This window comes from Sturnira hondurensis, unplaced genomic scaffold (assembly GCF_014824575.4).
Source record: "Sturnira hondurensis isolate 20B ecotype Veracruz unplaced genomic scaffold, ASM1482457v3 Scaffold0001509, whole genome shotgun sequence".
NCBI lineage: Eukaryota > Metazoa > Chordata > Mammalia > Chiroptera > Phyllostomidae > Sturnira > Sturnira hondurensis.
Genome location: NW_028074140.1, coordinates 5264897 through 5279891, shown reverse-complemented (window position 1 = coordinate 5279891; position 14995 = coordinate 5264897). Strand labels below are relative to the sequence as shown.

Sequence of the window (14995 nt, the reverse complement as noted above, 5' to 3'; positions counted from 1 at the left end):
GCAGGTATAGACCAAATTTCATTACAACGAGTGTTTATTTTATCTGGGAAATAAGGTGTACAGTAGGGTTGTGGTGCCACAAAGACTGGCTGGCTGACATGTGGATTTGGTCTGGCATTTACCTAGAGAAGGTCATCTTGGCTTTAAAGTCTGGTCCTTGGCTCTATGTCAGAAAATCTGGTTTGTTCATCTCATTAGGATCACCACTGTTAATGGTGACAGGGGTAAATTCAGTCAATTCATGCAATCCATCAAGTTCTCAGAAGTATGTAGGAAGAGTTAATTGCTAGTTTTTTATTTTTAAAACGATTTTATCTATTTACTTTTAGAGAGAGAGGGGAAGGGAGGGAGAAGGAGAGGGAGAGAAACATCAGTGTGTGGTTGCTTCTCACACACTCCCTACTGGGGACCCAGCCTGCAACCCAGGCATGTACCCTGATTGGGAATCTAACTAGCAACCTTTTGGTTTGCAGGCGGGTGCACAATCCACTGAGCCACACTAGCCAGGGCTCTATTTTCTAATTTTAGTGAAGTGTTTTACTGTTTACAGGTTCAGAATGCCTAAATTAGTTTAAATAATGTTATTTTTCTCTAGGCTGATATACATAGAAAGCTAAGTTAAAATGAGAGGCTTCCCTCATGAACATGAAATCAGGACAAGAGGAGTTAGTTTGCATGAATCACAATGAGGAGGCTCAGAATGCAGGGACTGGACATTGTTTGAATGGTATTACCAACTTTTGTTTCTTTGGGATTCTTTCTTTTTCCCTGTTCTATGCCAGTTGTCTAGAATCTAGATGTTATATGGTGTTGGGAATGGGGATGGCACACACGAATAGAAATGTGGGAGACTGAGAACATGTTGGCCAAGTATGTGGAAGCTGGGTCCACTTGCTCTTGTCCCTAACATGGATACTTGGCTGACCTTTCGAAAAATAAACTGAACATTCAACAGAATCTTAGCTAACATGAAGTTTGGAAGCCAAGTAATGCAAAAGATGCCTCACAATGGAGGATAGGAGATTTTGTAGGGTGAAGGGGAAATACCCTATGCATGGCACCTGCAGCGTGGATAGCCTAGTGAGAAATTACAGCTTTGCAGCTCCCTCCCCTCCCAGGGCTGAGAACCCCCAAGACCTGGGCCAGGAGTGACTTGAATACACAAAGTCTGGGAGATCCAGACCGCATACACATAACAGCGAGCAGCACACCCATAGCTGCAGTGGCAAACACCAACTGGGAAAGTGCCAGTGAAAGGAATTTTGTCTGCCCCTGGGTCAGGTGGAGGAGGCAGGAAGTAGCCAGCCATGACTGAGAGACTTTTGGCTTTTTGGAGAGGTGGTGTGTACGGACAGCCTGATACTGACTCAGGACTGCAGTTGGGAGTGCATAGAGAGACTTTTTAAAAGGGGAATGGAGGTGTGCTGGGTAGAGGCCTCCTGTGCAGCTGCCCTGCTAGCAAGGGAACAGTATTGAGGACGTGGGTTAATCCCACTGACTATAGGTGGGCAGAGAGATTGTGGCCCCAGCCTGGTGTGGCTAGCATGCTGGAGGTTGTGCAGAGTGGAGAGTTTGGGACTGTATCTGCTGCAAGCACAGTGGGCTGGGAACTGGGTGGGTAGGAGTTGAGCACCTGCGATTATTTACAGTCAGACAGAGCCCCCTTCTTCAGTGGAGATCTATCCTCTTGGAAGGAAGGATGCATCCAACCCCCACCTCTTGCAGAACAGGCAGGACAGGCTCAGGAACCCTCTTTAGCGCACATATCTGCAAGAGAAAGACAGAAAGAAAAATGCCTAACAGGCCCATTTTGAACTTGCAGTAAGACAAAATATACTTGTTCCTAAGGCTCTATTCTACCGAGGCCAGCAAAGCAGAGAGATCAGAAATTGGTGCAGCAAGGGGGAGTAAGGGCCTTGTCTAGCCTCAGTGTGCACACAGAGCTGCTATCAGTACCAAGCAGGAAAGAGCCAATCCTCTTACACAGATTGGCCCCTGCCTTGAAATGGACAATTAGTTCGTCAGAAACTACATTATTGAAAATAAGCTGGGGCAGACCAAGATGGGTGGTGCAGGGGGAACACTCCCGTAATTTTCCCAGAAGAGTGAATAGTGCTTCCCAGGGGAGGTCCAGGGATCCCACCCTCCCAATCACAACAGAAGCCCCCTTTAGAAGCTGGTGAAGAGGGCAAAGGTGGTGCTGCCAGAATTACCTTGGATTACCCAGGGTGGTGCTACCCTGGGACGTTGAGCTGATAAAAAGCCAGAGGCAGATCCAGAAAGAGAAGACAAAAAGTAAACACCAAACTCTGCTGAAATGAATTCCACCTCGTTGTTCTCCAGAATTTGCCTTATTTTTTCTTTCTTTTGCATAACCTTTTAACATTCTTTTGTTTCAATTGTAATTCAACTATTTGTTTTTTATTATTTAGATTTTTACACTGTTTTTTATTTTATTTTTATTTCAAATCTCACATTGTACCCTTCCGTTGTCTTAGTCCATTTCGCCTTCTTCCTGCCCTTTCTTGTTTTCATTGTAAATTTTATTTTCCCCCATGCTACACCTCAGTCCTATTCCTTACTCTTACTACTTCTCCTCTGTTTATCTTTTCAATATCATTCTTCCTTTCTTTAGTCAGCTTACATCCTTGTCCCCTTTAGTTATAATTTCCTTATTTTCTTTCCACTTTTATAAATTGTGGTTTGTTTAGCATGGATATTAATGGCTATTGCTGTTCTTCTTCAACTGTATTCCTGCTTGTTCACTATATTTTTTGTATCTCACATCTCATGGTGTGCTTTTCCTCTGTCTTACTCCATTTTGCCTTCCTCCTGCTTTTGATTATTTGAGTTTGGAATTTTATTTTTTCTATCAACTGTTTTCTCAACAGAAACAGTACAAGCGAGTAGGGGTTAGTATGAAATATTCCAAGGAATAAAAAGAAGGGCCTACAACCAAGACTACTCTATCCAGCAAGGCTCTCATTTAAAATGGAAGGTGAAATAAAGAGCTTCCTAGACAAAAGAAGGCTAAAGGAGTACATTTCCACCAAGCCAGCACTGCAAGTGATACTAAAGGGACTGCTATGAAAAGGAGGAGAGCTCGCTTGCTTGTGTACAAGGAAGAGAGAGAGAGAAAGAGAAACACAGGTGTGGAAAAATGGCAACAAATAAGTATCTATCAATAATAACCTCAAATGTAAATGGACTCAGTACTCTAATCAAAAGACATAGGGTAGCTGAATTGATAAGAAAACACAACCTGCATATATGCTGTCTATAAGAGACCCACTTCAGAACAAAAGATGTATACCGTCTGAAAGTGAAGGGATAGAGAAAAAAATATTCCAAGAAAATGAACACAAAAAGAAAGCTGGGGTAGCAATACTTAGACGGAATAGATGTCATAACAAAAGCCATAGAAAGGGACAAAGAAGGTCACTACATAATGCATAAGGGAATAGTCCAAAGGAGGTTATAACCCTTTGTAAACATTTATGCACCCAACATAGGAGCTCCTAAATATATAAAGAAAATATTGGAGGACTTCAAGAAAGATAGTGATAACAGTACAGTTGTCATAGGGGATTTTAACACCCTACTGTCAACACTGGATAGATCTTCCAAAGAATGAGTAAGGATACATGGCACTGAATGACACTCTACATCTAATGGACTTAATTGATATATACAGAACCTGTTATACCTAGAAGCAATATATATATTCTTTTCAAATGCACATGGATATTTTCAAAGATGGACCACATGGTGGGACATAAAAGAAACCTCAACAGATTCAAGAAAATTGAAATCATGTCATACGTGCCCAGATCATAATGGATTGAAACTAGAAACAAACCTTGAGGAAAAAATACTCAAAACCTTCAAATACATGGAGACTGAATAACATGTTATTGAATAAGGAATGGGTCAACAATGAGATCAAGGAGGAAATGAAAAAGTATCTGGAAGCAAATGAAAATGAACATACAACAACCCAAAACCTTTAGGACACAGTGAAGACAATACTGAGAGGGAACTTCATAGCAATAAAGGCCTACCTAAAAAAGATGGAAAAATCTCAAATAAACAACCTAACCCTACATCTACAAAACTGGAGGAACAACAACAAAGAAAGGCCAGAGCAAGTAGAAAGAAGAAAATAAGTCAGGGCAGAATTAAATGACATAGAGACTAAAAGCACAATTCAAAATATTGATAAATCTAGGAGCTAGTTCTTTGCAAACATAAACAAAATTGACAAACCTTTAGTCAGACTCATCAAGAAAAAAAGAGAATACACATAAATAAAATCAGAAAGGAAAGATGAGATGTTATAACCAATACAGAAATATGAAGAATTGAAAGAAATTACTATGAACAAGTGTATGCCAAGAAATTGGCCAACCAGGGTGAAATGGACAAATTTCTAGAAATGTATAATGTTCCAAAACTGAATCAAGAAGAAGCAGAGAACCTAAATAGACTGATAACAACTAGTGAAATTGAGGCAGTAATCAATGAACTTCTGGCACACAAAAGCCCTGGATAGGATGTCTTCACAGGAGAATTGTACCAAATATTTAAGGAAGAACTAATATCCCTCTCAAAGTATTCCAAAAAATTCAAGAAGAGGGAAGACTCCCAAACACCTTTTACAAGGCCAGTATCATCCTAATTCCCAAATCAGGTAAAGACACAACAAAGAAAGATACTACTAGCCAGGTCTCTGATAAATGTAGATGCTAAAGTCCTTAACAAAATATTGGCAATCCAGATTCAGAAATATATTGATAAGATCATATACCATGATCAAGTGGAATTCATCCCAGGGATACAAAGATGGTACAGTATTTGCAAATCAATAACATAATATACCATATAAACAAAATGGAGGAGAAAATTCACATGATCATATCCATAGATGCAGAAAAAACATTTGATAAAATTCAGCACCCATAAAAACACTCAGCAAAGTGGGAATAGAGGGAGTATACCTCCGAATAATAAAAGCCATATATAAGAAACATACAGCCAACATGTACTCATCAGGCAAAAACTAAAAGCTTTCCCCTTAAGATCAGAAACAAGACAAGGATGTCTGCTTGCAAGAGTGGTGCTTTCACCACTTTTATTCCACATAGTACAGGAAGTTCTAGCTACAGTGATCAGATCAGAAAAGACATAAAATGCATCTGAACCAGAAAAGAGGAAGTAAAACTGTCATCATTCACAGATGACATGATAGTGTACATAGGAAATCCTATAGACCCCACCCAAAAGATAATCTAATAAGTGAATTTGGCAAAATAGTGGGATTCAAAGTCAATGTTCAGAGATAGATGGCATTTTTGCACAATAGTGAAATACCAGAAAGAGAAACTTGGGGAAAAAGTCCCACTTACTATAGTGACAAGAAAAAATACCTAGGAGTAAATTTAACCAAGGAGTAAAATACCTGTACTTTGAAAACTATAGAAAATTGAGGAAAGAAATTAGGGAAGATACAGTAAGTGGAAGTGTATAGCGTGGTCATGTATTTGGAGTAGTAACATCACTAAAATGTACACACCACCCAAAAACAATCTATAGAGTCAATGCAATTCCTATTAAGATACCAATGGCATATTTCACAGATACTCAACAAATATTTCAAAAAAATTTATGGAACCAAAAAAAGAGTCCCAATAGCCTCAGCAATCTTGAGAAAGAAGAAAAAAGTAGGAAGGATCACAATACCTGACATCAAACTATATTGCAAGACCACTGTAATCAAGACAGTCTGGTATTGGCATAAAAACAGACACATAGATCATTGGGACAGAATAGAGAAACCAGAAATAAGCCCAAGTCTCTATGATCAGTTAATATTTGACAAAGGGGTCATGAGCATACAGTAGAGAAAAGATAGCCTTTTCAGTAAATAATGTTGGGAGAACTGGACTGGTACATAACCAAAAAAAGAAACTAGATCATGAACTTATACCATACACCAGAATAAACTCAAAGTTGATAAAAAACTTAAATACACGTCATGATATCATAAAAGTGTTAGGGGGAAATGTAGGCAGGGAAATTTATGATACCCCATGTAGTAATATTTTTGCTGAAATATCTCTTAGGCCAAGGGAAACAAGGAAAAAATAAACAAATGGGACTACATTGAACTAAGAAGCTTCTGCAAGGCTAAAGAAATCATCAAAATGAAAAGGGAACTGATCACATGGGAAAACATATTTGCCAGTGAAATATTGGATAAGTGTTTAATTTCCAAAATGTATGAAGAACTCATACGACTCAACACCAGGAAGACAAACAGTCCAATTAAAAAATGGACAAAGGTCCTGAATAGACACTTCTCCAAGGAACACACACAGATGGCCCATAGATGTATGAAAAGATGCTTAACATCACTAGCCATCAGAGACATGCAAATTAAAACTACAATGAGATGTCACCTCATATCTGTCAGAATGGCCATCATTAATAAATCAACAAGTAAGTGCTGGTAAGGATGCAGAGAAAAGGGGACCCTAGTGCACTGTTGTGGGAATGCAGACTGGTGCCATCACTTTGGAAAATATTATGGAATTTTCTTAAGAAATTAAAAATGGGATTGCCTTTTGACCCAGTGATACCACTGCTGGGAATGTACCCTGAGAACCCCAAATCATCAATTCAAAAGAACTTAGGCATCTCTGTGTTTATAGCAGTGCTATTTACAATAGCCAAGTGCTGGAACCAGCTATGTGCTCATTGAGTGGATCAAAAAACTGGTACATTTACACAACAGAATACTATGCAGCAGAAAGAAAGAACTCTCCCTTTTGTGACAGCATGGATGGAACTGGAGAATATTTCGCTTAGTGAACTAAGCCAATCAGTGAAAGACAAATATATGATAGCACCTCTAAGAGGAATCTAATGAACGAAATAAACTAATGAACACAATAGAACCACAGACATGGAAACATGGAATAGACTGAAAGTGACCAGAGGGGAAGAAGAAGGGGGATAATGGTGGAAAGAAAGTGAAGGGACTAGACAAAGAGCATGTATGAATAACCCATGGATATGGACAACAGTGTGGGAATCTACTGTGGGAGCAGGGGATGGGATGGGTAGAGGATGGGGGAAAAGGGAAAAATTAGGAAAACTGCAGTAGAATAGCAATAAAAATGATTAGATAATAAAAAAATAGAAAAAAAAGACTAGAGTGTGGCAATATCCATGTGCTATGTTATTGATACAGCACCCTATAGTGAGCAGATCTACTCACTGGAGCATGTGAATGGTATTTTACTGATATGTTAAGGCAGATAAACCATAGTGTCAAAACAGGAGCCGCAGCACTAGGCTGACCTTTGCTTGTCTAATTCAGTCATTAAGTGGTTCCTGTTAGGTCCTGTTATTTTCAGATTTGCATCTTATTTACCCTGTTAACACCATTGGTGCCTTAGTAAAATTTATCATGCCATTGTTCATCCTTATTAGGTTTACACATACCATCTTTTTAGTTGATGTTCTTTCTACATCAATATCCCCTTAATTATTTTTCTTGTTTTTTTAAACATTTTTAAAATGTTTAAAAATCATTTGTTTTTTAAAACATTTGTTTGCCTTTTTAAAGCAATCAGTACTACATATAGATAATTGTGGTTATTCATTGTTCTTTGGGGTGACTGGGAAAATTTTATATCCATGTCTAGTATTTTGACGTTGAATTGAGATCTAGAGTCCTGTTTACCTGAAATTCGTCCCAAAATATATTGGCAATACTTAGTGTACTAAGTACCAGACATAAACTAAGTTTTGTTCACAACTGCCTTAATCAATTGAAAATGTTAGTCTGTATACCTTCAATGCTGTCTGATTTTTGGTACAAATTAAGGCATTGTTTGATAACAGTGGTGTTCACGGAGCAGATTTTAGTCACTACTTTCAGCTTTGCTCTCTCATATAAAGATTTTTACATTTATTTAATGTTACCCTAGTACAGATTGACAGTTTGTTTCAGGATAGTTTTTTAATTTGACCTCAGCGATCACCTTCATATCTTGTTTGCATCTATATGATGACCTGTATTTTATTAATAATGAAAATGTTATTCTTTGGTGAGTTGACTTTTGTTACATAGTGGTATGATAAAGTTTTCTTGCTAGTAAAGTATTAGAATGAAGTTAAATTGACTAAATTAAGTTATGTCTGGTTTCTCTATTAATCTAGGGCACAGGTGGCAAACACAAGGCCCACAGACCAAATCCAGCCCTCCACTTTGCTTTATACGGCCCGGCACCTTGTTTCTTGCTGAGCTCCTTGACCCTAGTTAAGGAGTAGTTACATTTAAAGAGACCTAAAATTACATTCGGCCCTTTGAAGGCAACTGTAAGGCTGATGTGCCCCCAGTGAAAATGAGTTTGACACCCCTGATCTAGGGTATATTAGTGATTGAATAAGTTAGGTATTTGATTTCATTTGTGATTGCATAAGTGGGCATCTTTTATTACATCTTGTGGTTGTATACTTTTATATTGTTAACCGAAGAATTGTAGTTAATATAGTATTATGTGGAAGGTACTGTTTTTAGTCATATATCATTATTACCATAATTGTTTATTATATATGTACTTATATATTAATGTGTTTTATGTAGTTATATAAATATATGTGTTAAAAGATAACCTTTATCTCTTTTATACTCAAGGGCATTAAAAAGTATAGAAAGGTTAAATTTGCCAAAGTCATACCACTAATAAGTCTAGTGAATTTTGTATTCAAACCCAGAACAATTTGTTTCAGTGTCTGTAATTTTAACTACTTTACTACTCTTAGCTGCTTCCCAAGAACTAAGCTGATTGTTTTCTTGAATAATAATCTTATAATTACAATTGTTCCATTGGGATTTTACTAGTTCCATGCCTGAAGTTTCTGTTGTTGGTCATAGTTTATTATGATGTATGTTGATACAAAATTTTTTTTGAGTTATTCTGTTTGGGATTCACATTCTTCATAAGTCTGTGGTTTCTCTTTCATTAAGTCTTGAATATATAGAGAGAGTATTTTTCATTTATTGTTTCTGCTCACTTTCCTGCCTCTTTCCCTCCTGAGACTCTTATCAAATGCATATTAGACCTTCCTAAGAAAACACTCATCTTTTTTCCTGTGTTTTCTTTCCTTCATAATACATTCTGTATTACTTATATAGATGAATTATACATAATTTTCTAATTTTGTAGACATTTTTCCATCTATCTTACATTGTCCACATTTTCTCTTCTTTTGTATTAATCTGATAGCAAACAGAGTTTTACATTTTGGTTATTTATTTGTTTTTTTAATTTCTTGAAGTTCTTTTGATTTTGTTTAAATTTTCTTTTTCATACTTTTCTGTTGGATCTTGTTCTAATTTTCTGTTACCTTTTTATAGTTTGTTGTTTCATACAGATATTTTAACACATTTATTATTTATTTCTTGTATATGTAATCTTTTTTGCTTCTGTTTATATTGTGTTTGTGTATGTGTATCTATCTATATGTCAAACTCAAAAACATTATGTTGAATGAAAAAAGCCAGACACGTACATATAAAACATATACTATATAATGTCATTTATATGAAATACAAAACAAAACTAATTCAAAGATGATAGAAGTCCAAAAGTGCTTACCTCTGGGGGAAGGATGATAAAAATATTCTAAAGTTTTTTTGAGGTAACAGTTGTGGGGTATATACACTTCAGAATGTTCTGTGACCTAATGCTTATGAACTGCTTTTATATACCAACTAAAATTTTTAAAATATATATTGTTGTTACTGTTGACATTTACATTATCTTTATGTTTTTTCTTTTTTACTTTTCTATGACTTCACTTTAACTTAGAACTTTTACATAATAAGTACATAGTTCAGAAAAGCTGGGAATAAGAGAAAGAGTAAGAGTCACCATTTCCCTAGTCATGAATGTTCGGAGTAGATTTTTTTTGCAGGGTCAAAGAGTCAAACATAAAAATTTCCCTAATGTTTGACCTAATAGCTACTTAAACTTGTGTATGTTTATGACATTAATTTATTTGATATTGAAATAAATGTATAGGTGATCTAAACTTAGAGAGTCAAAGATGCCTAGTAAGGTATTACATTATGTAAGAGCAGACACCTAGATTTATAACATTTGGAATTGGGGCCTAATGATCTTTTAATAACTTGTTGTTTGTTTTTTAATTAGGAACCCATGAAATCCAGAGCGCCACAGCTACATTTGGAATATAGATTCTATAAACAGTTAGGATCTGGAGGTAAAGTCTTATGTTAATTTTTAAATTTGTAACAAAGTGGATTGTCATAATAACTCTTGGTTTCACAGAATAATATTTAAATTTAGTTAAAGTGAATAACTTCTTAAGGTTATACTTACTAGATATTTTCTTACTAGAGTCTTAATGTTCCCTTTTTATTTTAAATAGGACATTTTTGGAGCTTTTTGTGTTGATACTAATATGAGTAGAGAACTTGTTGAAAAATTTTAATTTGAGAATATAAGATGCATCTAGCTTCCATACTTTTAGCCTTTTAGGATATGTACTTATTAAAATGACATGAAATTGTTAGTATGCTGACAAAATGGTCTCATAAAAGATATACATATCATAATCCCTGGAACCTGTAAATGTGCCCTTATAGCAGAATCTTTGCAGGTGTTAGTAAATTAAGGATCTTGAGATGGGAGATTATTCTGGATTGTCTGGGTGGCCCCTAGATACATGGTCTAGTGGAAGTAAGACTTGCTTGAGTGTGGTTAGTAGGGTATGTGGATGTCTTGTGTGAGATAGACAGCAATTTGAACATTTCACCTAAAAAATCATATGGTGTGCTTAAGTGTGATACTGTTATGTTACAGAATTACATGATTATGACTTCGTAATAAAAAAGGGGTATTCTTTGTGCTGGACCCTGTACAATCCCAAATGTCCTTGTGAGAGAGGTAGAGGGGCCTTTCACATACACAGAAGAGAAGAAGGCAAAGTGGCTAAGGATGCAGAGATTGGAGTGTTGTACCCATAAGCCGAGGAATACTGGTAGCCACTGACTGAAAGAAGCTTCTAGATTTGCTTTTAGAAACTCCAGAGGGAGTGTTTATGCCTCCCTCACCTTTAGCCAACCTAGTGAAACTGATTTCAGATTTCCGGCCTCCAGGACTTGTGAGAAAAGAAATTCTTGTTGTTTTGAGCCACAAGTATGTGGTAATTACATTGCTGTAGGAAACTTAATGCAGGTATATTTTATATAAACTCTAAATCTAAGCGAGATGGATATTTTGTGCCATTGGAAAAAACGAATGAGAAAATTCTGGTTTTATGTTTCATTTCCTTTATGTTAAAACTTCTTACAGCACTACTTTTTCTGTTCACTTCTATTCTACTAGTTGTAATGATATCATATATACAGTTTCTTACTAGGCAGGGATATTTTAATTGAGATTTAATAAGATGGAATTTTTCCTGTGTCTTTTTGTAAGTTCATGTTTACATTCTGGTTGGTAGACTTGCCATGTCTTAATATATTATCAATTTTGCATTTTTTGCAAGAGTATACTTTGTAAGAGTAACCATTGTAGGGCCAATGAGTCAACCTTTATATATTAATGTATTTATCATTATAAGCTTCTTATAATGCAGACAGACCTTCAGGAGTTATCAAAATTGTCACCGACAACAGTTAAAGGGTAGGGGAAGGAGACGTGACTTGGGGTGGTAAACACACAATACAGTATACAGATGATGTATTGTAGATTTGTATACCTGAAACCAATGTAATTTTATTAACCAATGTCACCCCAATAAATTCAATAAAAAATAAAATTAAAAAAGGATAAGGGGATAAGGCTAATAATATGTCAAACCATACATATTAGGACTAGGAAATGACAGCCCTAAAAAGCTAGGGGAAAAAGTGTTTATTGGCTTATGTACTAGAAATTTAGGGAAAGGACTTATTATATAAGACATTGCTGTCATCAGGACAGTCTTAAGTTTGTCTCTGTGCCTCTGCTGTTTTTGTTGTGTGTGTGTGAAGGCTTCATTCTCTGATTAGCCCTTCTTATGAGATGGCAGAAGTGGTTACCAATAGCTTAGCAATGATAAAAACACGACTTTACTAAAAATCCAGCAAAAGTTCCAGGGACTGCATCTTACTGTCTTATTTTGTGTACCATTCCTTTCCTTTTTAAAAAAAAATTGTTGTTCAATTACAGTTGTCTCCATTTTCCAGCCACCACTTTCCCCTGCCCCACCCACTCTCACCTCTCATCCTCAGTCCTTTTCTCCCCTCCCCAACCCCGTTGTCTTTGTCCATAGATCCTTTATACATGTTCCTTGATGACCCTTCCCCTACTTTCCCTGTTATTACTCTCCCTCCTCCCCTGTGGTTAATGTCATTTTGTTCTTTATTTCAGTGAGTCTGTGGTTATATTTTGTTTCCTTGTTTGTTTTATTGATTAGGTTCCACTTATAAGTGAGATCATATGGTATTTGTCTTTCACCGCCTGGCTTATTTCACTTAGCATAATGCTGTCCAGTTCCATCCATGCCGTTGTGAAGGGTAGGAGCTCCTTTTTTCTTTCTGTTGTGTACTATTCCATTGTGTAAATGTACCATAGTTTTTTTTTGTTTATTTTTTATTTTGTATTTAATTATTGTTCAAGTACAGTTATCTGTCTTTTACTCCCAGCCCAGCCCTCTCCCCCAATGCTCCCCACCTCCCTCCCATTTCCACCCCCCTTTAGTTTTTGTCCATGTGTCCTTTATACTAGTTCCTATAAATCCTTCCCCCTTTTCCCCTGAAATTCCTTCCCCTCTCCCCTCTGGTCAGTGTGTTTGGTTTTATTTTGCTTGTTTGTTTGTTTTGTTGTTTAGCTTCTTGTTAAAGGTAAGATCATATGGTATTTGTCTTTCACCTGGCTTATTTCACTCAGCATAATGCTTTCCAGTTCCATCCATGCTGTTGCAAAGGGTAGGAGCTCCTTCATTCTTTCTGCTGCATAGAATTCCATTGTGTATATGTACCATAATTTTTTGATCCATTCATTTACTGCTGGGCACCTAGGTTGCTTCCAACTCTTGGCTATTGTAAATTGTGCTGCTATGAACATTGGGGTGCATAGGTTCTTTTGGGTTGGTGTTTTAGGGTTCTTAGGACATAATCCCAGCAGTGGAATTGCTGGGTCAAAAGGAGGTCCATTTTTAGTTTTCTTAAAAAATTCCATACTGTTTTCCACAGTGGTTGTACCAGTCTGCAATCCCACCCACAATGGGTGGGATTAGGGTCCCCTCTTCTCCACAACCTCTCCAACACTTGTTGTTTGTTGCTTTGTTTATGATGGCCATTCTGACTGGTGTAAAGTGGTATCTCATTGTGGTTTTAATTTTTATCTATCTGATAGCTAGTGATATTGAGCATCTTTTCATGTGTCTCTGGATCCTCTGCATGTCCTCCTTGGAGAAGTGTCTGTTCAAGCCCTTTGCCCACTTTTTAATTGGGTTACTTGTCTTCTTAGAGTGGAGTCATGTAAGTTATTTGTATATTTTGGAGATTAAACCCTTGTCTGAGGTATCATGGCCAAATATGTTTTCCCATACAGTTGGTTCTCTTTTTATTTTAATACTGTTTTCTTTAGCCATGCAGAAGCTGTTTATTTTGATGAGATCCCATTTGTTTATTCTTTCCTTTATGTCCCTTGCTCTAGGGGACATATCAGTAAAAAAGTTGCTGTGTGAAATATCTGAGATTTTCTTGCCAATGTTCTTCTCTAGGACTTTAATGGTGTCATGGCTTATATTTAAGTCTTTTATCCACCTTGAATTTATTTTGGTGTATGGTGTAAGTTGGTGCTAGAGTTTCATTTTTTTGCACGGAGCTGTCCACTTCTCCCAACACTATTTGTTGAAGAGGCTATTTTTACTCCATTTTATGTTGCTTCCCCCCTTGTTGAATATTAATTGGCCATAGAGATTTGGGTTTATTTCTGGGCTCCCTGTCCTGTTCCATTGGTCTGTGTGCCTGTTTTTATGCCAGTACCAGGCTGTTTTGATTACAGTGGCCTTGTAATACAGTTTGGTATCAGGCATTGTGATCCCTCCTACTTTGTTCTTCTTTCTCAAAATTGAAACCATTTGGGGTCATTTATGGTTCCATATAAATTTTTGAAGTGTTTGTTCTATGTCTGTGAAGTATGTCATTGGTACTTTAATGGGTATTGCATTGAATCTGTAAATTGCTTTGGGTAGTATGGACATTTTGATGATGTTAATTCTTCCAGTCCATGAGCATGGTATATGTTTCCATTTGTTTGTGTCTTCCTTGATTTCTTTCTTCAGTGTTGTGTAGTTTTCTGAATACAGGTCTTTTACCTCTTGGTTAGGTTTATTCCTAGGTATTTTATTTTTCTTTTTGCTATATCAAATGGGATTTTTTTTAAAGATTGTATTTACTTACTTTTAGAGAATGGGGAAGGGAGAGAAAAAGAGGGAGAGAGAAACATCAGTATGTGGTTGCCTCTCATGCATCCCCACCTGGGGACCTGGCCTGCAAACCCTAGGTATGTACCCTGACTGGATATGAAACTGGCGACCCTTTGGTTCTCAGGCTGGTGCTCAATCCACTGAGCCACACCAGCCAAGGCTGTACCATAGTTTTTGATCAACTCATTTACTCATGGGCACTTAGGTTGCTTCCAGCATTTAGCAATTGTAAATTGTCCAGATTTAGAGCCTGTGCTTATCTCTAGAGCTACTTGAAACTCAGGGATTGAGAGTGGGGAGAGGTAGTAGCCTAATGGGAGATTGAGGTGTTATCAAAAAAGGAGGATTGGATGCTGAGAGATAGTGACAATAGTGCTATCTACTCAAGTAGTAAAACTACTATTTGGAAAACTAGGAATGAATACTTTAATGGATATGAATGAATAAATCAGTTTAGAACTTAGGGAGTCATTGAGTT

The 14995-nt window shown here is 36.8% G+C and overlaps 1 protein-coding gene across 8 annotated transcripts in view; it reads left to right on the top strand.

Moving 5' to 3' along the window:
- The window catches only part of CSNK1G3 (casein kinase 1 gamma 3), a 105699-nt gene that overhangs the window by 34525 nt on the left and 56179 nt on the right, over nt 1-14995 (top strand). For all 8 annotated transcript variants that reach the window (XM_037028694.1, XM_037028703.1, XM_037028684.1 and 5 more), the window contains exon 4: nt 10227-10296. In XM_037028694.1, coding sequence (XP_036884589.1) covers nt 10227-10296 — 70 coding nt within the window. The remainder of the gene's footprint in view (nt 1-10226; nt 10297-14995) is intronic.